This window comes from Leptinotarsa decemlineata, unplaced genomic scaffold, assembly GCF_025532065.1.
Source record: "Leptinotarsa decemlineata unplaced genomic scaffold, Ldec_3_MD MMD2_tig00001393_RagTag_RagTag, whole genome shotgun sequence".
In the NCBI taxonomy this organism is placed as follows: domain Eukaryota; kingdom Metazoa; phylum Arthropoda; class Insecta; order Coleoptera; family Chrysomelidae; genus Leptinotarsa; species Leptinotarsa decemlineata.
The window spans coordinates 7,717,905-7,745,618 of NW_027412562.1; the positions used below are offsets into that span (position 1 = coordinate 7,717,905).

Below are 27,714 nucleotides of genomic sequence, written 5' to 3' on the forward strand. Positions count from 1 at the left end.
CTAGAACTACTTAGGTTAGTAACGCCTTTAATCAAGAAAGAGGATACTCTCATTAGATAAAGTATAACCCCCACGAACGTCTGACAGCCACTTTGAGATTTATCGCTACCGGAAGAAGCTACGAAGATTTGAAATACCTCCTCCTCCTCCTCAAGCTTTGAGGCACATCGCACCCGAAATCTGTAGAGCTATATGCCATGTTAAAAAAAAAGATGTTCCTCGAATCGAGTCAATTCTCATTTTCACCATTTCTATATTGTTGCCGATGAATCAATTTCCGTCAACTTGGTTAATATCTCCTTGTACGCCTTATTCTTTTTATCTCTGTCAGCATAGTCGCTCGATTTGCCTTTCCAGAGACATGGAAAGTTTCTGTACATTTCAATAAATTCCGTCATAAATTGTTCACTGCATTGCCTCAAATCTCTCATTTTATATACACTGAATACGCACACTACTAATATTCAAAATCTACTTCGTCGGTAGGTAGCCAGGCGGTTCGACGTAGGTGCTTTGTTCACTCACTCGAATTGACTGCCGTGTTGGTCGGTGGTTCAAGCCCTAGTCTTGAACGATTGATTTTCACTCGCTATAGTCCACCCCGAGTTAGGAGTCACACGTTAAAAGGTAAGACCTCTTTAATCCTTAGCTCGCACAAGTTTCGACTTCTGAGGGTTGACTAACGGTCAGGCAGACTAACGGTCTGCCTACCACATACGTGCCGACTTGAACGATCCCGTTCAAAACCGTAGTGAAAAATCAGATTAAAACAGATAATTTGGAACGCCGGCAATCACAACGGTTTTCTGCCACACACCTACCGGATTACCCAAACAGTTTTGTACGTCGGGTAATCCTGTCAAAAAAGAACGTCTGTGGGGGACTTCTTACAGGTCACTGCCATTTGAATCATCTTATGCAGAGACTCGGACTGTCGGAAGACATACTTTGTGCCTGTCCCGCTGGGGACCGAATCAGGTTTTTAGAGTTTGAAAGAGCCGTACTCTTATCATCTAACCTGAAAGACCATTCACCATACAAACTAATCGGCTTCGTTAAAGGCCGGGATAGACGTTCCTTCATCATTCTTTCTTTTTAACACCAACTAATTCTGAGGAAATAATGGACATCTTGAAAAGTATAAAAAACAAAAATACCTCAGGATGGGACGATATATCTGCAAAGGTACTTCTTCATATTCCAGAGAATGCTTTGTCAACCTTGGCAGAAGCCATCAATTTTTCATTCTCGAGCGGAATATTTCCAAAATGTTTGAAGTTCGCAATCATTAACTCCTTATCTAAAGGAGGAGATTGCGAGTTGGTTACAAACCTAAGACCCATTTCACTTTTGCTAACTCTTGCAAAGCTTATAGAAAAATTGGTGAAGAAAAGAATGATCTCATTTCTCAATACTAACCACTCACTTAGTAATTGCCAATTTGGTTTTCAAGAATCAAGGAGCACCAATGATGCTATGTTCTCAGTTCTAGAAAAAATATATTTCAGTATCAATGAGGGTGAAGTATTTGCTGCTGTGTTTTGTGACCTTGCTAAGGCATTCGACTGCGTAAATCACAAAATTCTCTTGAATAAATTGGAAATGTATGGTTTCAGAGATGTAGCGTTGAAATGGTTTCATTCTTATTTGTCAGATCGCACCCAGTCTGTATTAGTTAATAATAAGAGATCTGAACCTCGGTTGGTATCTTGTGGGGTTCCGCAAGGATCAGTACTAGGTCCACTACTGTTCCTGCTCTTCATAAATGACCTATCTCTCATCAATACGAAAGGAATAATAACTCTATTTGCTGATGACACTACTATTGTTTGGCACTCAAAAGACAATACTGAACTATATAATAATATATCGGTTGATCTAGACATCGTTAAAAAGTGGTGTGATGCTAACAGATTGGCATTCAATACCACAAAAACCTGCATACTAACCTTTAAATGTATATTAAATGAAATTTTTCTAGGGAATACTTTAATTAGCTCCGTCTCATCAAGTAAATTCTTGGGTTTGCATGTAGATAATAATCTATCCTTTGATATCCACATCTCTAATCTATGTAATAGGATGGCTTCGGGATGCTATGTTTTAAGGGTTATTACCAGAGAACTCAACTTACAAGCTGCAAGAACAGTCTATTTTGCGGTAATAGAATCCCGCCTAAGATATGGAATTTGCTTCTGGGGTAATGCTTCTCAGTTCTTGTTACAGTCTGTGTTTATCTTACAAAAGAGAGCGGTTAGATATATTTGTAAGACAAAACCAAGAGATTGCTGTAAACCCCTGTTTATTGATCAAAGAATCTTGACTCTGACATGCATTTTTATCCTTGAAAGTGTGTGTATGATGCACAAAAAATTTTATACTACCAGTGATTCAACAAACTCTTATAATACTAGGCATAATAGCCACTTAATAGCACTACCCATTCCTAAAAGCGCATTAATAAAAAAATGCATAATATACAATGCAAGGAAAATGTTCAATCATTTGCCAGTATATCTTCGCTCCACTTTTTCATATAAAAATTTTCGAAGTGCTGTAAAATGTTTTTTGCTAAATAAAGCTTTTTATACTTTAGAAGAATATTATAATGAAGATTTTGACTAACATTGCAATCACTTGTATACGCACTTTATATTATTTTACTTGGTTTTATTATTTTAAGGTGTTTATTTAATTTTGAATTGATCCCTTTCTGTTACATATGTATATGTGTGTGTGTGTGTATATATATAGATATATGTGTACATACATAAATGTATTTCTAAACTTTGTTAACAAGAATTATGTTCTTTGGACAATAAAGTTCTTTCTCTCTCTCTCTCTCTCTCTCATGCACATCAACTTGCTTGCGCAAACGTAAATTGTACGGCAAGACTGAATTCCTCATTTGACCACTAACTATTTAGTCTTGTTCGTTTTGTTGACCAATTTAAACGTCCAGAATCAACATGGCTGACGATCTATTATTGTGTGCGGCTGCTATTGCTATTATAGCAAAAAAGAAAAAAGTAAATAAGAGAAAACGTTCCAAGTGGTCGAAAGAATGGTTACTTAAGCGACAGGAATTATCACACCTACATTTACTAAATGAGCTTCGATTAGAACCTGAGGATTGGTTCAATTATTTACGTATGGACGAAAAAAATTATATGTAATTGCTCCAGATAGTAACACCTCAAATCAAAAGGATGGATACAGTTATGGGAAAAGCATTATCACCACATGAGAGGCTCAGCGCGACTCTACGCTTTTTAGCATCAGGAAGAAGCTATGCTGACTTGAAATTTTCATGTGCAATATCTTGTCAAGCACTTGGTGAAATTATACCGGATACATGCAGAGCTATTTACGAAGAATTAAAAAATCAATATTTGAAGGTAAAGTATTTTATTAAAAACAGTATAACGTATTATACCTAATTATATTTCATTCAATTATTATCTTCAACGTTGTATTTTGAATAATATTCTCCAAGGAATTATGAGAGATCATTGGTTGCTTCCAGCGATCTTGCAATTTCAGTTCCAATGGGCGATCTAACCCTTTCATGATCATACTGAAAAGTGTCTATTCCATGAAATATTGAATTTAATCCCCCCAAGCGTTGTAAGGGTTTCATGGGTCCTTCTGGTGTCGATCTTAAAACTTCAGTGTTACTGGCCGACTAACCTCCTGATTATACTGAAAAGTGTGTATATCAGTAGTTGTTGGTGTTCTATCTGTTTCGATCTGGGTTACAATTTTTGATGTCTGGTTCAATTGTCCCATTTGTGCTTGGAAGATTGCTTCATTAATCATCATTTTGCAAAATATGGTCATCTCAGAAGGCAATTCCAGAAGTTATTGGCCGGAAGCTGCCTATTTTCCTTGATTTTGAAGTTTACTTGCTACAATATTTAAAACTTCATCGCTGCGATCCAAATTCTTTTGACACTAATTCTGGAATTTGATGTTGATGTGGTGGCCGATAGAGGACGTAGTGATGATTCGGATGAAGAATGGTCGTTGAAATTGTCTTCATGTTCGGTGAATTGGCTGGCGTCCTAAAAAAAATAATTCAAATCATCAACTTATTTCATACTTCAAAGATTTACATCAAATTCTTTATGTTTGTTACTGCAACTAAACTTTAATTATGGCTTTTAACGGACTTTTATACTTTTTGATACTTTAAATAATAGCTATTTAGGCCTGTGTTGAAGTATATTTGCTTATTCTTATGTTAAAAAAAATATTTACAAGACGTAGGTATTTTAATTCCTCATTCTTGTTTTTTCCAGTTTCCAAGCAGCGAAGAAGAATGGAGAAGAATTGGTAGGGAATTTGAAGAAAAGTGTCAGTTTCCCAATTTATTGTCATATGGGCACAAATGGTCGCGTTTCGGATGGAGGTGTAATTAAAAACACTGAATTTTATGAAACCATTTGGCTCGCGAGATTTGACAAGAGAAAGAAAAATTTTCAACTATCGTCTGTCTAGGGCACGCAGAATCATCGAGAATGTTTTTGGTTTACTGGCTGTCCGATTTAGAATTCTTCATACAGAAATTAATTTAAATTAGACAGTATAGATTTAGTGGTGATGACGTGCGTTGTTTTAGATATCTATTTGCGAAAAAATGCTCTGATTCGTATACTCCCGCCGAGTCCTTAGACGAAGAAGATTGGACACAATCAGAAGTTCATACAGGGCTACGAGTTGACCCTGGTATTTTAAGCAGACAAGAAGCTAATGAAGTTAGAGAGTTATATGTGGGATATTTTAATGGCGAGGGTCAAGTAAACTGGCAAAATAATATGATTCATTGATCACACATAAAAAAATAACACTGATAAAGCATTATACAGTTGTTGCTTTCCATTTAAAATAAATGAATGTATACTTACATCTACTACTGGACTTTCATTTATAGTATCCATCCCATCCTGTCGCGGTGTCTCCTGGTCAGTCAAAAATATCAATAAATTAAAATACCAGAGATTTGGCTTATACAAGTCTTCTGCGCCCATACCCGACTGCGCACTTCTAGTTTTCTTTGACTCTTTCCGGAAACAAGTACGCAACAAATTGATTCTTTTTATTACGGCATCTTTATTGGCAGCGGGATCTACTTCTTTTAATTTTTGTATGAGTATCTCATATGCCGCATTTTTTTTGTGTTTGTCCGAGTATTCTTTGGATTTTACCTTCCAGAGACATGGATTTTCTCTATATAAATTAATGAAGTCTGTGAGGAAGTCTCTCGACATAAGCCCTAGGTCCGACATACTTGAACTCACTAATTAATAAACTGAATAACTATATAATCTTCTTAATTTTAACATATATTATGTGCGCCCTGCACCAGGATACTCTCTAGCACAAGAAGACGGACTTAATACGTCGCACGAAACGCCACACATTGCAACTACCGTTAAGACAAGTCTGTACTCGCAAGAAAACATCTGGCAGGTTTGATTTCATTGAAGCCAAACAATTGTCTGTGCAAATTCAATAAGTCTACCGACTTATCAGCACTAACGCCGCGATAAATCGTGTATTTCAAGTTTGCGCAAGCAAGTTGATTTGTATGACGGAGCGCCTATCCAGGCCTTTAGAAGCTGGGTTTATTTGGTAGAGTGTGAATAGGTGAGAGCCACAATGAACCCTTGCGGGATGCGGTGGAGGTCGAATAAACCCAATAACTTTGGACCTAACCTAACCTAACCCAACGTGATCTCTATTCATGTCTAACAGAGTAAGCTTTCACTTTCAAATACACATCAATGATTTCAAGTAGATATTCGCAAAACATTTTCGTAAAAGTTCCCGCAAATTTTATCAGATTTATTCATAAAAATGTGAAAAGTGGGCTGTTTGAAATGGAACCTTTGTGACTATTCATAGTTCCCATGCCACACTTAGCTATGTCTATACTTTCAAAAGTATCCATTCATTCTATGGCCGTTTTACAAGGCGTGTTGAGAGACACTAGATTTTCCTGGTCTTCGAAATCGAATATGTACTGCGTGTTCTTTGAAACGAGTTTTGATGGCTCGCTTAGCCTGATCGATATCCAAGAATGTTAACTCCACATTGTTTTCAAATTTATATGTAAACCTAATATTCAGGGAACTGCAATTAAGAGTTGAAACAAAGTGAGATTTCTTTTTGTCAAAAATAGCAAATACATCATTAACATATTGGATCCAAGTCCATGGAAAGTAATTCAACTCCTCTTTTGCTTCCAATTCAAATTTGCTCATGAAACAGATCAGCTATATAGGGGGACAGCGGGTTTCCCATTGCCGTGCCTTCATGCTGTCTTAAAAAAATCAACATGGAACAGAATTGCTTACAGTTCAACAACTGTTTCTACATACAGCATGAAGGCATGACAAATGGGAAACTCGTTGTCCTCTTTTATAGCTGATATGTATCATGAGCAAATTTGAATTGGAAGCAAAACAGGAGGTAGATTACTTTCCATGGACTTGGATCCAATATGTATGTATTTTTGAAACAAAGAAATAAAAGGTAGCGGTTAGGTTAGGTCCAAAGTTAGTGGGTTTATTCGACTGTCCACCCGCAAGGGTTTATTGTGGCTCACCTATTCACACTCGGCCAAATAAACCCAGCTTCCTAACGAAGCCGATTAGTTTGTATAGTGAGTGGCTTTCAGGTCAGATAATAAGAGTATGGCTCTGACGAACTCTAAAAACCTGATTCGGTCCCCAGCGGGGCAGGCACAAAGTATGTGCTCTGCATATGCAGGCCTGTTAGACTTCGTAGTTCATTCCTACTGTAGTCCAACAACTGTTTATTATCAAGCTTCGAACGGTGAATACACGCCTTGGAGTGAGCCATTCCTGGGAGATTCTGCCAGAAGTCCATACAGTTTTTTGCTATCCAGGTATTCAATCTTTGTTTGGCAAAGCCTAAAGCGATGCCAATGACAGGTTCTGGTCTCATGAAGCTGCTTGCAGCACCCTCCTTTGCAAGGAAGTCAGCAGCCTAATTGCCTTCCAGGCCAGTATGGCCAGGAACCTAGACCAGACATAATCTGTTAAGTCTTCCTATCGAGGAGAATCGTTTTTGGCAATGTGCCACCAATTTAGACGTTGCTCAGTAGAATAAAAGAGCTTTCAACGCCGCTTGACTTTCCGAGAATATTTTTATTAGTAGTAGTTGTAGTAGTAGACTTTATTTTAGGAATCCTAATATACAATATATAGTTATGCATATATGAATAATTTATATACATATATAATTTTACAGTGCGTCATGTATTACAATTTGATATATTCTAATAATAACTTTTTCAATACTTTTAAGAAATTTACATGTTTTATTTCATCCGGTAACTTATTGAAACTATCTAAACCTTTAAAAGCTGGGTTTATTTGGTAGAATGAATTTATTCCACTCTTACAGTTTGTTCAGGATCTATAAAATGTATTACATGTTCTTGTGTTATATGAATGAATGTCACTATTTCGAACTAAATATCTGCAAAGATAGGCTGGTTGTATCCCACTCGTAATTTTGAAAATAAAAATCATGCTCAAATAATAGTCTTTTATGTACTGGCTGCCATTGTAAAGTATTCAACAAAGATTCAATAGGGGTATACTGGTTGCATCTCAAAATGATTCTCATACCTCGATTTTGTAGTTTCTGCAACTGTCCCATTTGATTTTGGTTGAATAGATACATCAGTGTGGCACAGTAGCCAAAGTGTGGCATTATTATGCAGTTGTAACATGTTAGTCTAGCAGAGGTTGATGAAGATTTTGAAATTCTACAGAAAAAATACATTTTCTTACATATCTTTCTAATGGTATATTCGGCATGCTTATTCAAATTTAATTGATGATCTATAATGAATCCTAGGTAATTAATTTCATTTACAATTGTGAGTTGATTATTGAATATGCTGATATTAACGTCGTAAGTATCAATCTTTCTTTGATTCGAATTTGTTGTAACAATCATTGCCTTAGATTTATTGATATTCAATTTGAGTTTATTCACTTGTAGATATAATTCAATGTTCTTTAAAGATATATTGATATTTTGTACAGCTTCTTTTAAATCACAGTTTTCCGTATATACAAGGGTATCATCAGCAAATAAATTAATATGGTGTGAACCAGGTACATAGTTGATATCATTTATATAAATAATGAATAGCAGTGGTCCCAAAACACTACCTTGTGGAACACCTATGTCATTTATAATTTGATCAGACAATACATCACAAATTTTAGTCCTTTGACTTCTTTGCTCAAGATAACTATCTAACCAGTTTAAAGTTTTCCTATTAATTGTTTCAAAGGCAAGCTTGAAATCTAGAAATATAGCAACAATATATTCTTTCTTATCAATACTTTTGGTCCACTCTGTGACTGTTAGTTGTAATGCTGTTTCGCATGAGTGATTCTTATGAAAACCAGATTGATTTTCGATGAATAAATTATTTTCATTAAAGTATGTAACTAGTTGTTCATATACTGCCAGTTCCAGTACTTTTTCTAGCGTTGGAAGACTGTTTATTGGAAGAAAATTACTTGCATCACTTGTATTATTTATTTTCGGAATTGGAGTCACTGTACTAACTTTGTACTGGTTTGGAAACAGTCCCGTGCACAAGGAAGTATTTATAAAGTTCAATATTATATGCCCAGGCACATCGAAAGTTTGTTTTAAGAATTTACTATTTATAATTTCACTTTTATTTACTTTATCAAGAGAAAAAACTATCTCACGTAAAGTTATCATGTTTATTTTTTTGAATTGACTCAACCTACTGTTTATGGGTTCATAGTTATTCGGTGTCCATTTCTCACAATATATACTATTTTCTATCTCAATTACACTGTTTACAAAATATTCATTGAAATTATGGATAATCTCTATTTGATTATCACATATTTTTTTACCATTACTATTTTCAAACATAATTCCCTTTATATTACGTGATTTCACTGGTTTGACTAGTTGTTTTAGACATTTCCACATAATTTTTGAAATTTTTATAAGCTATATCTTTTTCTTTTGATAACGTTTTCAGTTCACTGTCATAGAATGGTAATTGATTTGACTTAATTTGTATTTGCTTTTCAGGTACTATTTTGTTCACAATTACAGTAACTTTTGTTGTTATTTCATCCAATATTTCATTCACATTGGTTGTATTCAAGTTCCAATTAACAGAGAGAAGTTCTAAATTGATTTCTTTATATATACTTTCATTTAAATTTCTTACACGAATTAATTTGTTTGAAATTTCTTTCCTACAGTCTAAAATGTTAACTGATACTATAGAATGATCAGATATTTTTTTACATCATGTACAATAGCAGTTCGTATATTTGATTCATTACATTTCAAACAGATTTTTTTTTATATAATCAATAAGAGTTTTGCTGTTATTTGTCACTCGGGTGTAATCAGTAACAAGTTGATCAATTCCAAATGAGTTGAATATATTTATGACTTTTTTACTATAAAAACTGTCTTTTTTTAATCAATATTGAAATCTCCAATCAGAGTACACTTTTTATTATAGAAATAATTTTCAAGAATATTTTCCAAACTGTCCAGAAACCCAGAATGGCTTTCATTAGGTGAATGATAAATACATCCTATTAATCATTTCTTTCCATTGATTTTAATTTCAACAAACTGAATCCAGTAGTTAGGTTCACTGACCAAAGATTTTTTTACCTTGTATTCTATGTTATCCCTTATATATATGACAACCCCTCCAGTATGCCTGCTGCTACTATCACATCGAATTACATTATAGTTATCTATATATATATTTCAGCATTGCTAACATCTGGAGTTGTTCTCGCTTCACTTAAAACTATCAGTGCTGGATTATAACTCACAATATTCAGAATAATATCAGTCTTATGAGCTACTAAACTTCCCACATTTACATATACAATATGCTGGTTAAATTGTACATTAGGAATCACAGGTTTTTTTCATCACTTCCATTGTGTCGTTCTACTATTGTAGGGATAGAGTTAATGTACTTGATAGTTTTCGAGTTGTCTCGTGTTTCAATAATTTCTTGAAGTCTTTTTTTCACTACTTTATAATATTCCCTTTGTTTCACCGCTTGATCCCCCAATATCTTTACTGTGTGCAGTGTTTTATTAATCATGAGTGTTCCCTTTGCATCGGCTGGGTTTTTGAATGTTAAATTCAGAAGTCTACATTTATCTTTTGAGAACTTGCCGATTCTTTGTAGTCTTACGTTGGTGTCAATTAGACTAACATTTTTGAGAATATTCATTACAGTTTCTTTCTCCTCATTTAATCTTTCTATATGGTTGGTTTTGGACGATTCCTTAATATTTGCTATTATAACATTCATTGCTCGATACTTTCTCTCCTCTACTTCTGCTAAAAACTCCTCCATATGTATCGGATTTGCGGCAGTGATTTTGTTCGCCTCAAGATCAATTATTCGATTATTCATCATTTGCAATTCACTAGTCACCTTCTTCAACTCTATTTTCGTTTCAGCCAGTTCTTCCTTCATCACCTTCATATCCACTACTAATTTGGGCACACTCTTGAAAGCCTTTCGAAATTCCGCACAGAAAAAAATCAGCGATCTGTTACGGACGTTCACAGCTCTCAGTTCAGAAGCACCAAGACCAAGGCATTTTTCACTTTGGTGAAAGGTCATCAAGCACCTATCACAGAGTATAAACTTTTTCTCTGCAATTAATTCTGAACATTTGGACCACTTGTTATCCATTGTACCTAACCTCACTTTTCACCCTTTGTGTACATTTTTGCAGGAAATTCAAAAATAACAATTTATTTATTTACGGGTGAACCCCAATATTTGTTTACAATAAATTGTGTAACAATAAAAGCTTATACAATACTATACTAATTATTATAAATACCTTTATGTGTGTAACAAAAGACAATAAAAACAATGACAGTATTAACTAATAAAATACATTTATATGACTAATGAGCGACAGACTTGTTTTTTAAAAGTATTTTGATTATCACAGAAAAAATTGACTTTATCGCAGTAGTTATTTCCCAGTCTCAACATTTCAGATAAAGGAGAATGATAACCATAGTTGGTTGAGTGATATGGTGTAAAAAAATAGCTTTTTTTTGTCCAGTGGACACTTTCTACAACCTTGAAAATTTTCAGGTCATCGGCAAATACCAAGATTTTTGAATTAGTGATATTTGAGCTAATGTCATTGATAAAAAGGCAAAACAACAAAGGGCCACAATTTGATCCCTGTGGTACACCTGATTTTACAAAAAGAGGCTCTGAAACTGTACTATTCACTCTAACTGATTGAGAGCGTCCAATTAGATAGCTGCTTATCCAATCTAGAATGTTACCGGAGAAACCAATGGCAGATAATTTTTTTATCAATAAGTTATGGCTGACCCTATCAAAAGCTTTTGAGAAATCAGTGTAGATAGCATCTACCTGCACAGACCTCTCAAGTGCTGACCCTATCAAAAGCTTTTGAGAAATCAGTGTAGATAGCATCTACCTGCACAGACCTCTCAAGTGCTTGTGTTATATAGTGCTTATAATACACTCCACTTTGGAGAAATAGGTTCCCTTGTGTTAGGGAGTGCGTTAGGATCAGTGCTTTGTACAGCCCTGGACATTATCTTGTTGGGAGTACTGTATGGGAGAGCCCTGAAGGTGACCTGATAGGTTTACATAAGAGGATGATAAATTCCTTCGTGTGGAAAATATGTTTAAGTGAGTCAGTCTGAAACTGACGTTGTTGTTGGATAGACTAATAAATATTATAAAGTAGGTGGTGTTATAAGTGTTTTCATCGTTACTGGCATTCCTAACACTTGTTATGTGTATAGGCAATTATTTATAGTTCCTTCTTTGATTATTGAAATTTTCACGGATTTAGTTACGAGATATTAAACAATAACATTGACGTCACTGTGTATTACACTAGAATACAGTAGAATATTGACTTGTGTAATAATAATAATAATAATATTTATTCGTTCATAACGATCATAACATGATGACATAGAACAAGTCAATAATAACAATAAAAAATAAATATGATAGATAAAATAAAATAAAATCTAAATATATAGATAGAAAACCCCGTTGATTGAAACAGTCGATTATATGATTGAAATCGTAGGTACATCAAAATTAAATATAATTATGAACTGAGCCACATTTGGTAATTGTGTTGGCATTCTAATCAACCCATGAAGGCATTAACCAATTATACATTACATAGGATCTTTCAAATACTCATCAACAGAGTAATAGGCTTTGTCAATTAAAAGTTGTTTCACATAATGTTTGAATTCTCTCAGCGACATTTCTCTAACATGAGTTGACAATTTATTAAATAATTTGATACCCATATAAAAAGGACTTGATTCGGACCTGGCCAGTCTGTGAATTGGTATTTCCAATAAAGTTGAATTTCTTGTACTGTATTTGTTTCTATTCAATGGAGCAAACAATTGTCTGTCTGATTTTACAAACACCAGTATCTGGTAAATATAAATGCAAGGTAAGGTTAAAATTTTTAGGATTTTGAATAGTTCTTTACAGCTCTCTTTCGTAAAATAAACACCCTTTGCGCTTCACTATATAAACCCCAAGCTGATATGCTATATGAGATTAAAGAGTGAACATGTGCATGATAAAACATAAGTAATACAGATTTGTCCACAATTTTATTAAGTTGATACAGGCAATAGCACATTGGTGATATTTTTTTGCACATTTCATGAATGTGATGATTTCACTTACAATCTTCTGAAAGGTTAAGTCCCAAGAATTTAACTGATGTTACTTGTTTTAACGAACCATTTGATGCTTTTAAAAGTAAGCTGTGATCATACCCTTTTGGTGCATAACTAAATCTTACAAAAGAGGTTTTTTTATCATTGCAAACTAATTTATTTTTGGAGAACCAATCCTGTGCTTTCAATATTTATATATGAGCAGAGTCAACTGTAGCGGAGATGTTTGGTCCATTTACCAGTAAGGTTGTATCATCTGCATACATTACAACATCACCTGCAAAATTATTGACATATATTATATAAAGCAATGGTCCCAGAATAGAACCTTGTGGCACTCCCATGGTATAATTACGGTGAATAGACTTAAACTTGTCTATCTCAACATATTGTGTTCTATTGCCCAGGTAACTTTCAAACCATTTATATGGAATGCCCCTAAATCCATACTTTTCTAATTTATCTAGTAGGATTTTATGGGTTAAACCAAATCAAATGTCTTACTAAGATCCAAGAAAACACCCAGGGTTCTCTTTCCTTCATCTAGATTATTATATAGTTCATTAAGAAATGTTATTATGGCATGCGTTGTTGACCGCCCTCTTCTAAAGCCAAATTGATTTGCATTAAAGAGTTTATAAAGATCAAAAAAAGAAATTACCATGTATGCCACACACTTTTCATAAACTTTTGCAAACACACTGGGAACAGTGATGGGCCTGAAATTTTCAACCTGAGTTTTATCACCTGTTTTATGTATGGGTTTTACTTTACCGACTTTCAGAATTTCAGGGTAGATTCTTTCCTCCAAAGAGCTGTTAATCACACAAGTTAATGGTTTAACAATATATGTTGAACACTTTTTCAACAGACTAGAGCTAATATCATCATTACCAGTATTATACGTGTTAAGTATGTTTCTAGAGCAGGTTTGAAGGAAAAAGTAAAAGGATTGAAATCTTTAAGTGTGAGTTCATATAATGGTTCTTTTATATTGTTTGAAAGTATTTTTGGAATACTATTAAAATACTCAGCAAAATGATTTGTTATTATCTGGGTGTCCTGAACAATATTGTTATCTATATTCAATTGAATGGCATTCGATCTTATCTTTGAATTTTTATTTGTTCCTATTATATTCCAAGCAGTTTTGGCTTTATTTTTAGAGTTGGCAATCAGGCTATTATTATACTTTTTTTTTTGCTACATTTAACAGATGTTTGTATAGTTTCTTATATTTTTTATAATAGGCTTTGAAATTTTCATTTCCTGTTAGAGTTAGGGCATATATATTCTTCAAATTTTTGCCGGAAATTAGTAAACCTTTTGTTAGCCATGGTTTTTTTTGAGTTAATCTATGTTTTAGTTTCGCAGTTTTCAGAGGAAAAGCAATATCAAAAAGGTGTTTAAAAGTTTGAAAGAAGACCTCAAATTTTTCATTTGCGTTTCCTGTACAGTGATACATATCCTCCCAATCTTCATTATGTAATAATGATAAAAAGTACTCAATATTGTTCTGGTTATTAAGACCTCTAAATTGGTGCAGGGGTGTTGTTTGAATGGCTTCATCAGAATTAATGTCAATATGAATTAGTTGGGCATTTTGATGATCACTGAGGTAATTATCAACCACCTTGCTATTATATAAACCTATGTCAATATTCGTGCAAATATTATCCAGACAATTACTTGCTCTTGTTGGGGTCTTGATGGTTGATGAGATTTTATATGAACTAAGAAGATCTCTTAAGGAGCTGAGGTTTTTGGATTCATCTATAAAATTTATATTGAAATCTCCACACAGTATGAGATTAGGATTCTTATATTTTTCTATTAAGTTTTTAATCGTTTCCTCAAGATTATTTAGAAAAATGTCAAAGATCCCATTTGGACTCCTATAAACTACTATTACTAAAGTATTCAACTTACAATTGTTCAATACACCTAAATTACATATAATTGCTGTAACTTCAAAATCTATTTCAACAGATTTGGTTTTCACTGTTTCGAAATTTATATTATTTCTAACATAAATGCCTACTCCTCCATGCAATGATTTTGTTCTACAAAAAAAATTAGCATTTTTAAAACCATCTAATCTAAGAGATGAAACCTGATTGTCACGAGCCCAATGCTCAGACACACAAAATATGTCGCACTTGTTTTCTTCTAAAAAAATTTCCAATTCCAGCAATTTGTTACTGATTCCTTGCATATTTTGATGAGCTAAAGTAAAAACCTTTGTGGTGATAGAACCGAGAAAGTTTTCATTATTCTGCGGTGGATTTATTATTTTGTCAATTTCTGCATTTGATGTTCTAATTCTTTCTATGCACAGTTCAGGTGTTATTCGCTCACTAGAGGATATAAAAAATGATCTTCTGTGTGTTGTTTTCCTGATTCAGCTTCCTTTAGTTCTGCAGCAAGTGAGTGTTCCCCATATTCTTGAGTCTCATTATCTAGTAATTCCATCTCGCCCGTTCCTAAGTTTATGGGTACATTTGTTATATTCCTTTGCTTTGTTTCTGTATTTTTTTGGACAAGAAAACTTAAGATAAATTTACAGATATACCATTTCCCAGTTCTTTTTATATTTTTTTGTCTCTGTGATAATTCATCTTTTGAAGTACATTATTACACTCTACTACAGTTGAGGTCAAGTTGTTATACAGTACTTCTTTCATGAGAGATAGATTACTATTGTATATTGTGCTGTTAATGTATTTAATATCATATCTGTAAGGCTGTGTTATGATTATTAGATTGGTGTTGGATAATATTGAAGAGAGGTGCCTTATTGGAAATTCATGTGTATTATTTGGCCAGATGATTACATCAGCTTTAGTGAAATCCTTACTGATATTTATTGCTGTTGTTATAAGTTCACTGTTCATACAATTCGTCTTCAGAAATGATTGGACACTATATCTGTTATTTAACTGTCTTCTCAGGAAACCTGCCATGTCTTGTCCGTAATTTCCTGCTACAAAAAGGAATTTTTTTTTCAAATCTATTTCAGCTGCTTTCATTCCTTCTAGATTTTTAATATGTTCGTATTTGGTAAGCTCTTCAATTCTTTGGTTATCATAGTAGTCACTTTGGTCATCTTTATTGTTGTTTATACTAACTAGGTTCCGTGATTCACATAAAGATGCATCCATTGATGTTCCCCTATCTATTTTTTTTTCATAGACCTTACAGCTCTCGTTATTTATTTTAGATACGCCACTGGATTTTGTTAGAGATGAGTCAGTAGAAGTTCCCTTATCTCTTTTTTGCGTGCAGGTCTCTGTTTGGGTATCAACTTTTTTTGTTTGTTTGATTTTCAGTTTTTGGATCTGCAGTTTTAGTTCAGATATTAAATTTTCTTGCTGTTGTATCAGCTCGTTCATTTCCATTTCATTTCTTGTGGCGTCCTCGACGAATATTTCATGTTGTTTTTTCAGTTCCTTGATGTGCTTATTCTTCATTTCACTCTCTTCACAGAGTTCTAATAACGTTTTCTCCAAACTACTAATCTCCATATCATGGGTGGATTCGTCAATGGTTTGTTCAGAACAACACATTATTTTATTTTCTCTTAACCTTTTTAATTTTCTATACCTTGAAAGACAACTTTTATGAAACACACTATTGCAATTTACGCAAATATAATGAATGAAAGGTTTGTTTTTACAACATTTAAAGGATAGTGTTTCTGTACATGTCGCCATCTTGTATGTATGAGGTTGAATTCTTCCAATCTCTCCGCACACAATTGCATAGTGTGAATTTCCGCTTGAAATACAGTCGCATAGGTTCCTAAGCAGGTTGATATCTCTGTCCTGGGTCTGCGACTGAAAATACTTGCACCAGAACCGGAAGGTGTTTTTGATCCATTTGTGAATCAACGACTATCTGCTTTGTTTCAATTGTTAACATATCCTCAAATATCAAGTTTACATATAAAATCGAAAATAGCGAGGAGTTACCATTCATGAATGTTCTTCCAAATGAACCAAGTTACACTAACGGATTATATTGTATGTTTAAAAAATTGAACATGAAAGTAGCCTCCAAAACTTCTGGCTCACTTCAACAAATGTTAGGTAACCCTAAAAACGAAATATTGGGAATGAAAAGTCGTGGTACATGAAATAAGATATGAGAACTATTACGAGTATATCGGTCAGATTAAGCGAGCCATCAAAATTTGATTAAAATAACACCCATCAGGTTTACGATTTTGGAGACCACAATAATCTAGTGTCGTTCAACACGCTATTTATACTATTCAAAATATCTATCGACACACTCTCCGGGAAGTTACTCTATGCCTACTCCTTAAGCTGTACAAATACTACAATATACAACAAATTCTACCTGTGCAGGATAAAATCAGAACTGTCTCTCCCTCTTTGAGATTTCCCTGACTGATCAACGAAAAATAGGCAGTGATATAATTGACGAATACAGCTGCCCCTATTTTAAAGTTAATAAAATCTGGTAGCGGAAAACATTTGGTTGGTTCAACACGTACTTTGGTTCTGAACATGCCTCCATTGTGATCATAGCAAACTACTGCTTGCCCCACCTAAAAAAAGAAACAGGTATATTGAAAAATTGCATTCAATTGTTTGATGAATATCAATAGTGTCCTAATTGTTTACAGAACAGGATCTAGAAGAATTGACTGGAGAGAGAGGACTTTTTCTACTAGAAAGGTATTTGCGACAGTAGACATAGAATTTTCAATAAATCTTTCAAAGAAAAAATATTTGCTTCCAAAAACAAATTAAAGAACATAATATCGAGAAATATCTCTGCGCTCATACTTATAAGTTTTAATCAGTAGGATAATTGTTTCCTCCTTTTTATTTGTCAAATTAATACGTAGTTATTGGCAGAATGTTCATTTTTCATATGTATAACTTTTAGTGAATGTTGCCCCTTTTCTCCTTCTTGTTGCTTGTTCTGAATATGTATCATTAAATCACATTGAATTAGTGATACAAAATATTAAAAAAAATGAGTATGAATTTTACTTCCTGAAATCATATATTCTAAATTTTTCACCAAGCAAACATAAAATAAGAGCTCATTCTTATCCACAGGCATCATTGAATATCATAAAATTTATTCATATAATTTCATAATTATGTCTCATTAATTATAAGATTTGTGTTTCATTAAATGAAAATACATCTGCAGAACTCACAAAAAAAATTTAAAGCTTCTGAGAAGGACCTCTACCCATATTCATTTACTTGTCTAATATATAAAAATGAATTGCTGTTTGTTAGTCTCTCTAAAACTTGAGAACAGCTGGACCAATATATTTTATTTTGGTTTTTAGTTATTTGTGGAAGTCCAGGAAAGGTTTCAAAGGCGAAAAAATATGAAAATAATAATAATATTAATAGAATCGAATCAGATATCATTCACAGGATTTTTACACAATATAATTAACAAAATAATTAATAGTTTATTGTATAATTTTCACTATAGTGAAAATCATATAATAAACTGTATGTTTAATTAGTTTTTAAATATGTATTTTCATCAAATATCGGCTAGTTCTATTCAACAATAGTGTGTCAAATTATAGGGTTTTACTCTGGACAATAGGCTAAATTGGTCAAGCCACATTTCAAGTTTGAAAAGTAAGCTATCGAGTGCCTTATTTTTACTTAGACAGCTAAAACCAATAACAAATTTCACTACGCTGAAAATAGTATTTTGCTCGCTCATACAGTCTCCCGTTTCTTACGGTATTCTACTTTGAGGAAATTCTAGTGATGCCTAATCGGTTTTAGGGAATCTTGCCGTGAATCATTCATCACTCATGAAATTATGTCGGTGCCTTCTTTGTATGTTAACTCAAGCCTATTAGATATTCACAAAAGAGCCCCTTGTTTCCCAAGCAATGCAGTTTACACGATCATGGTACACGTAACAGCAATTTTATTAGACCTCAACGTTTCAGGCTGATGAAATCACAAAAAAACTCCTACGATTTTAAATTGTATAATGCACTTCCTGCCAATATTGAAAATATGAATATGTTTTGTTTTAAAAAAGTTGTTAATATACCGTGTAAACTTGTTATAAATTTTTACTGTTTATTTTATTTTATAGACTTGTCATAAATGTATTTTATACATAACATGATCAAATAAATATATCTATCTATCTATCAATATAATTAATGAAAGAAGTAAAATTTTACTCACATGGAATACTGTCATCCTCACTGCTAGAATACAAAGGGATAGAGAAAACAGTTTTTCGTATAGCGTTCACATAAAAGTATTTGTTTCAAAAGTATTTTTCTTTTGTGTAATTCAATGTTTATATGAAAATAGCTGTTTTGAGAGGGCTTTTTCTTTCAGTTTGTGTCTGAAAGTTACTTTTTCGATGTTTATTCTATCTGGCAAAAAATTACAAGAGATTAAATCTAAGTTAATTTTATCAATGTTGGTTGGACCAAAATTTCTAAATGGTTCAACTACCTCAATTTTATGGTTACTCCGTAAGTTACTGATATTTACTGAAATCAATGAATGATCTATTATCTTGGGGGTATTATGAAATTCTGTAAATATTTCAAAATTACTTAGAAAATAGTATACAATAGTACTATTATTTAAGGTACATTTGAGTAAATTTGGTAATATATTGAGCATATTTTTTATTATTGGAGATTTTTTTTTAGAGAAATTAATTATAGCACATTGCAAATAAGGAAAATTTGTATAACATATTGGTTCTTGGTGTTGGTAGGTGAACACACTGTTCAGTTCTACCATTGTATATACTATGGTTCTACCACTCGTTCTTGGCACATGAAACTCTACTTGAGGCAGTAGTTTCGGTGAGTCAACAAGATCGTTTACCAATTTGTATATGAAAATGTAAGAATAATAAGTTCTTTTGTCTTTAAGAGATAGAAAATGAAAACGCTTCTATAATAAAAAAACAATTAGTGTCAGAATTTCAGGATTGAAGTTGAAATTTCGAGATTAAAAGTTGTAATTTTCAAACAAATAGTAAAGTAAAGAAATATAAAGAATAATTTTAAAATATCTTTTTCATTTAGATATATGGATGTAATAAATAAAAAACAATTAACTTTCATTCCAGTTTGAATTATGCACCTATCTTAAGTGGAAAGTATACTGATTTTCAATGAGAACATTCATGCACATGCCCTAAATTTATAATAGCAGTGTGTGAATCCACGTTCAATCATAATATCAGTCTTATAAAAAGCTTTACTTCTCAGTAAAATATGCTACTGTTGGAACCATGCAGGTAATTGTTCTGTAAATTACTTTGAAGTCTGTGTTTCTTAAGTTTGGTCCAATAGCTGTTATTATTCCTGTACATTCCATACCCAGTATAAATGGAAGGGGCTTATCCACCATCAAACCCTGTCTGGTGTAAAGATCAGCAAAATTCAAACCACCATATTTAACTAGCACTTCAATCTTACCATCCAAACTTGGTAGTATTAAATCTTCAACCTGCAATAAATAAATATCAAAAAAGGTTTAGTTATAAATTAATAGAGTAACTCACCATCAGAGATTCATACCCTCCAAATTCTCTTACAACTACAGATTTGCAGTGTTGGTGGTAACAATACATTTTCAGTCCTAAAATTGAGGAATTCCAGTAGAAAGCTGGCAGCTACCAAGAAAAACTACTTTACAAGTGGTCGGTATTGTACAAGGAATACAATACAAAGATGCATTAAAAACCACGATTCGATTTTGTTTTGTCAAAAACTCCCGAATTGAGATTGACTCAACTTTGTACACATGTTGATAGATGGTGCTAGAATCAAAATCAGTCTCTCTTTGATTCATGGAGCATAATGTGACAAAGGTTTCACCTAATATAAATTTATTTTCAAATGTGAGTAACATTGAAAACTGTAGTGCTAATTTGATATTGTCAAGCAGTGTCATTTTTGAGCGTCTCTGTGAATGAGAGGTCGAGAGTTTTTGACAAAATATTTTACACGGCGAAGTGGTCGAAGCTATCACAACAGGGATATTTTTTGCATCTTGGTTGATACCAAACAACCAAACCAAGTTAATCTTAATCATGCCTAGATACCCTCGTGTTTAAACCGATTCTTTTTTGTTTTGTCAAAAACTTTCGAGATTTGGCTCTGAACTGTATAGTTTGAAAGTGTTTACGAATTAGATACTTACTGTAACGAATTAAAGAATTACCTGTCTTGAACAAATTTTTTTTAACAATATTTCACTATCACAACTAATTTATTTTCAACACTTAGCAACTAACGCTTAATTTGTCTTCACTGTTCGAATTCTTTATTTAAACGCACGATTCGCTTTCTGAATACAGACTGCCATCTCGGGACGAGAAGTGAGCCTTATAAATCGGTAACGACCGTGCTAGATTTCTCTATTTGTTTCAGTAGTCGCCTAAACTTTTCGCGGCGACTTGTCGAGTTCATTCCTTTCGCGATGAGTCATGTGCTTATATGCTGGCTGAGATATCGGTCAGGGCTGGCTTCAGATGCGTTACATTGCCCCCTTCTTAAAGACGTTTCGTCCCGAAATGTCATTCTTGGCGTGTGTCGATACCTGCAGGACTCCCTATATCTGCACTGTGAAGTTCGATGGAAGTAACACTCCACAGTCTTCATGCTGGGTCGTGGAAGATGGTTACCGCACACCAAAATCTTGATGCCACTGGATCTGAAGATCGTTTCCAACACGCTTCTCACAATTCTCCAGTCCAGCCTATCGAGCCCAGAGGCTAATTTAGGGATTGCCAAGTCCACGAGATTCTGGTCGAGCATCGTGTCCCTCAGTCTGGTAAAACTCCTGCAGACATCTTCATATGATGGTTTGTCTCGAGAATGCTTTTTGGTCACCAAGTAGAAAACGTTTTTCTGACCCTTCTTTAACTGTAGCACTCCTCCGACTTCAGGATTCTGTTCTGCTGACTGAATTTCTTGTTGAATACCATAGCGATACCCTTGGACATTTGGAGATCCTCGCGTAATCAACTGGCACCTTGAAAAGGTCTCGTGGCTCTTCTCGAGTTACCCCATGTATGACCTTCTGTCCGTTCGAGTATAAGGACATGAATTGCTGGAATGTCACTCCATCCTCTGGTGGTCAGAGGGCGCGAACTTGGTCGTGATTTCCAGCATAAGGAGCCAATCTATTGAAATGGACGACCCTACGCTTTCCTCGAAGTGGCTAATGGATTCGGTAGATGAGGTCATTAATATTTTTCATGATTTTGTACGGACCCTACCACGAGTTCCGCAACTTCGGTGATAAGCCACGGCGTCGCTTAGGATTGTACAGCCAAACTAGGTCACCGGTTTCCAATCCTCCAGCATTTGCCTTGATGTCATAGGTCTTCTTCATCCTATCGCTGGCACTCCGGATGTTCAGACGGATTCATTCATGGATGTCGTCCATTCTCTGCCGAAGCTTCCCCCGCAGTGTCTTGTTCTGGCGACGTCTCAAATTTCAGGTCGCAAGGAAGTCGCAGCTCTCGGCCCATTATAATACTGACAGGGGTTTGGCCGGTTGACTCGTGCACTGCCGAACGATAAGCCAGCTAGAACAGGTGGAGGTATTGGTCCCAGTCTCTTTGATGGTCAGAGACTACCTTGAACGAGTGGCGGTTTATGGTCTTATTCATTCGTTCCACCATTCCATCGGATTGTAGATGTAAGGCTGTGGTTCTGGTCTTTCGAATATCTAGCAGTTTACATATTTCTTGGAACAGGTTGGACTTGAAATTTCTGCCCTGGTCCGAATGAAGCTCCAATGGGACACCGAATCGAGATATCCATTCCTTTACCAGGACGTCAGCGACGGTAAAGGCTTCCTGGTTGGGCAGAGCATAAGCTTCCGCCAACTTACTGAAGTAGTCCATGGCTACTAGGATGTATTTGTTCCCATGGTCGGACTCTGGGAACGGGTCGGCGATGTCGACAGCGATTCTCTCAAAAGGACTACCCACGTTATACTAGCGCATTGGAGCTTTCGGTCGTATCCGAGGTCCGTTACTGCACATTTTCTGCACCAGTCCTTGATGTCAGCTTGACAATTAACCCAGTAAAACCGTTGTCTTACTTTCTGGAGGGTCTTCGTTACTCCCAGATGTCCTCCAGTGACCCCATCATGGATTTCTTTGAGCACCTCCCGTCGTCTGTTCCTGGGTACCACTGTCTGGCGCCTTTCTTCTCCACCATCTTCAGACTCCAACACCCGCTTCTGAACCCCGTTTTCCAAGTTAAGGGAGTTCCATTGTGTCCAGTAGGACTTAACCGCTGGCGAATAACCTGCTGCCTCCTGCCACGATGGTCTTCGATTACTTTTCTTCCATTTGATGACTAAATCAAGATCTGGGTCTTCCTCTTGGTCTTCCTTGATTTTATTATCCTCCCAGTTGTCGTCTACAGCTGTAGTTCTACAAATAGCTGCTTCCTTCTGTTCTGCTCGTCGGCAATGTGAGCAGTCATCGGGGTATGGGCTCCGTGACAGGACATCTGCGTTTTTATGGCTAGTCCCAGCTCGATGTTCTATTTCGAAGTTAAATTCTTGTAGTCTCTCAATCCAGCGCGCCACTTGGCCCTCGGGATTTTTGCAGAAGCCATTTGAGAGCTTCATGGTCCGTTCTCAACAGAAATCTTCCATACACGTATTTGTAGAAATGCTCTACACCTTTGACAACGGCCAACAGCTCTGCCCTGCTGACACAATAATTGCGCTCTGATTTACTGAGCGTTTTGCTGAAGTAGCCAATAACTTTCTCCTGTCCATCCTGGATCTGAGAAAGGACTGCTCCAAGCTCCAACGTTGCTGGCGTCCGTATCTAAAATGAACTTTCCGTCCAGTAGGGGATAGCTCAAAACAGGAGCGTTGATCAAAGCCCTTTTCAGTTTCTTGAATGAGTCTTGGCATTCCTCAGACCACTGTAACTGAATCTGTCCTTCTGTAAGTCGGGTCAATGGTTTGGCGATGTTGGCAAACCCCAGCACATATCTGCGGTAGTAGGTGCATAAACAAAGGAAGATCCGAAGCTGATGTATGACTTTTAGGAATGATCCTTTGTTCGTCTAACGCCACTTCCTCACCAGAGACAACGTGGCCAAGGTAACGGACTTCTTTCTGGAACAGATGGCATTTCTTGGGACTAAGTTTCAATCCAGAACTCCTCAGATTCATGAATACCTCCTCCAAATTTTTCAAGTGATCGTCGAACGATTTTCCGACCACGATTATATTGTCGAGATACACTAGACACGTCTTCCATGAGAGCCTTTTGAGAACCGTCTCCATCAATCTCTCGAAGGTCGCTGGAGCGTTACAAAGCCCGAATGGCATAACCGTAAACTGCCACAATCCTGTGCCGATGGTGAAAGCTGTCTTTTCTCGATATTCTGGGGCCAATTCAACTTGTTAATATCTACTCTTCAAATCCAAAGTCGAGAAAATTGTGGAACCGGCTAGCGTGTCTAGGGTGTCGTCGATTCTTGGAAGAGGGTAGCTGTCTTTCTTCGTCACGTTATTTAGCTGGCGATAGTCCACGCAGAATCTTGTCGAGTAGTCCTTCTTCTTCATTAATACGACTGGGGAAGACCAGGGGCTGTCAGAAGGTTCGATGACTCCTTCTTTTTCCATATCGCTGACTATCTTGTCTGCCTCTTCTTTCTTCTCAAGGGGGAGTCTTCTAGTGCCGGATTGGTCGGGCATTCCCAGTGTCGTTTCTATGCTGAACCACATTCGTTCTGCCGCCTTTTCTCTCTCCAATATCGAAGATCTCCTGGTACTTCTTGACTAACTCCCTCAGTTTTGATCGGTAAGTTGGTGGTATGTCCTTGGAGAAAATGTCAATCAACTTCTCTAACTCTTTAGGCAAATTGTTGGCTTGACTAACAGAACTGCGTACACTCCGTACCACAGAGGAAATGGACGAACAGTGCCCCAGAATGGTTCCTTTCTTCAAGGTTACGGGAAAGTAGTTTACATTCATGACCCTGACTGGCACAACTTTATCAACACGCAACAGGGTCTTCCCCAGTGCGATTCCTCGTCCAATTTTCTCATCGTGTATCTTGGGCTTGAACCTTGCCGCTGCTCGCACTTTCATCCAAGCGAGCCTTCAGGATGGTTTCAGCCCTTTCAGGTACGCACACGTCTTCAGCCAACAGGACCCTGATCGTCTCTTTTTTTCTTCTATGAAGCACCAGCTCTTCTCCGCCCTCTGGAATTCATTATGTCCATTCCAATGATCGCATCGTCCTCGATGTCCGCTACCAATGCACGATGTTTCAATTTTGTGCTGCCCAACACCAACTCAATTGGTAGTTCTCCAAGTACAGTACAGTGTACAAGTACAGTGGCTGGCTTCCCTGTTGCGGTGTGTAGCTTCCAGCTTGACGGTTCAATTATTGCCGGTGTTTTAGCAAAGGTTAGCCGAAGAATGGTTCTCGTCACACCTGTATCTAGCAGCATGGTGCAAGGCTCGTTGTTGATGAGGCCGTCTACGAAAACATCTTTGTTTTGTCGTTGGAGAACGGCAACATATGCGTTTTATACGGGGGCTTGCTGGGCACAGGCCGACGATTGTCCCTTCTCATCGACCTCCTCTAGTTTTCCTGATTTGGTGTCGATTCTTTGAAAGCTGGACATTTGCTACGCACATGTCCAATTTTTCCACAGTTCTCAGGCAGCACTTCTTTCATTACTTTTCTGATGGTGGCCTCAATATTAGCAGGCACTTGTCCATCTTCCTCGATAGCTCGAACTTTGCTTTGGTCTTGCAGGATTGTTTTGCAGCCTCAAACTCCAGAGCGCTTGCCAGTGCATACACGAGATGTTTGGGATGAGCTAGTGTCAAGGCCTGCCTCGTTTCTTGGTTGCGAAGTCCGTTCAAGAATGCCTGAACTGCTAACTGCTCCATTACATTTTCCGGTGTAGCAGGATATACCAGACAAACCAATCGAGCAATGTCGGCTTCAAACTCCTGTAGGGATTCTCCTGATTTCTGACAGCAGTTCTTCAGCTGTGAATGGTAAAGGTGCTCTAGGTGTGCCTGTCCATATCGTAGCTCAAGATGTTTTATAAGTTGGTCATAGTCTTCCTGGTGTTGGGCCGTGAGGGTTTGCAAAATATTCGTTGCTTCTCCACGCAACGCCAGTGTTGATGCTACCGCCTTTTCTCCTGCATTCCATCTATTCGCTCTGGCCGCAGCTTCGAATGGTCGGCGGTAATTTGCGCAAGGAGTTTTTCCGTCGAACTGGGGCGGCTTCATGGAGAGCTTTCCTGGTTCATAACTGGCTTTGACATCTTTCAGTTCTGGAATGGAGTTTTCGGAAACATTTTCTGTGGTGTGGGCAGAATTAACGATTTGGTTTTGCAACTTGCTAATTGTTTCCTTCATCTTGCTGATTTCTGCCTCAAATCCGTTTTTGATTTCATCGCCTAATTTTTCTTTCATTCTCTTCATTTCTGCCCCGATTTCATCTTTCATCTTCCCTCTGATTTCTTCTCTGATTTTGTCTATCTCTGTCTCGATGGTACCTATTCTTTCTTCGAGTAGTTTCGCCACACCACAAAGTTCTTTCTTTAATCTTTCTGCATTTTCTAGAAGCTTCTCCTCCAGGCACTTTGAATTTTGTTGAAGTTCATCTTTTAAACTCACCGAATTTTCGCGAAGCTTGTCTTCCCAACTCTTCGAATTTTATAGAAATTTATCTTCCAAGCTTTTTGCATTTTCCAGAAGCTTCTTTTCAAGGCTTACCGATTTTTGTTTGTACCGAGTTTGCTCATTATTGAACTCAAATCACCCCCAGAGACTTCGAATAAATATGTTTCGGGATCTTCTCCTGATTCAATCAAGTTATCCCACAGTCTCTTTTGGAGTACTGATTTCTTTCCGCTCTAGCTCTCTCTCTCCTCCAATTCTTGCTTCAATTCGGCGACTTTCAAGTCCACTAGGCACACTTTCCTCGAACACATTTTGTCTCTTATTGTCTATTTTCCACAAAACTGAATACGTCCACTTATTTTATTCGAGTCCAAAACACTTATTTATTTTCACAAGTCTATTAAGTCTATTTTTCGCGAGAAAGGTCTATCCGTTTATGTTTCCGTAGTCCGTACTATCCACTTCGCGAAACACATTGAATCACCAGTCTCTCTGGGCGAAAGTTTTATAGTCAGTTTCACCGTAATACAAAGATTGTCCACCAAGCGTTCACAAATTAATTTTAAAAATCCACTTCTGATACCAATTGTAACGAATTACAGAATTAACTGTCTTAAACGAATTTATTTTTAACAATATTTCACTATCACAACTAATTTATATTCAACACTTAGCAACTAACGCTTAATTTATCTTCACTGTTCGAATTCTTTATTTAAACGCACGATTTGCTTTCTGATTCGCTTTCTCGTCCCGCTTCTCGGGACGAGAAGCTGGCCTTATAAATCGGTAACGACCGTGCTACATTTCTCTAGTTGTTTCGGTAGTGTCCTAGAATCCTTAGACAATGGCCTAGACTTTTCGCGGCGACTTGTCGAGTTCATTCCTTTCGCGATGTATCATGTTTATTTGCTGGCTGAGATATTGGTCAGGGCCGGCTTCAGATTCGTTACATTACTTTTATTTTCTATGCATTTTTTTACATTCTTATATCTAAATTTATGTGTTGTATAAGAATATTTATTATTATTTATTTTAATCTGTAGTGTATATATTTTTACTTTCTGACTACTTTTTCATTCCAAAATTCTGGAATTATCAAATGTTCACGTACTGCAATAACATAACATTCATCTTTTAATTTGTATATCTTATAATTGATGAGCACGTAATACAAATCATGAAATTATGAAACAACAAAAATTAATTGGCGCT

At 35.9% G+C, this 27,714-nt stretch overlaps 1 protein-coding gene across 2 annotated transcripts in view; it reads right to left on the reverse strand.

Annotated features, from left to right (window-relative positions):
* Positions 1–20,592, reverse strand: part of LOC111514014 (synaptic vesicle membrane protein VAT-1 homolog) — a 34,291-nt gene extending 13,699 nt beyond the window's left edge. The window contains exons 1-3 of one of the 2 annotated variants that reach the window (XR_012465569.1): positions 20,365–20,592; positions 20,118–20,309; positions 17,167–17,377 (exon numbers count right to left, since the gene is read on the reverse strand). Coding sequence is in view for 1 of the 2 variants with exons in the window: in XM_074175939.1 (XP_074032040.1) it covers positions 17,167–17,377; positions 20,118–20,309; positions 20,365–20,433 (472 nt within the window). In the remaining variant the exon portion in view is untranslated. The remainder of the gene's footprint in view (positions 1–17,166; positions 17,378–20,117; positions 20,310–20,364) is intronic. The other variant, XM_074175939.1, reaches the window with a different exon arrangement.
* Positions 20,593–27,714: the final 7,122 nt, after the last annotated feature.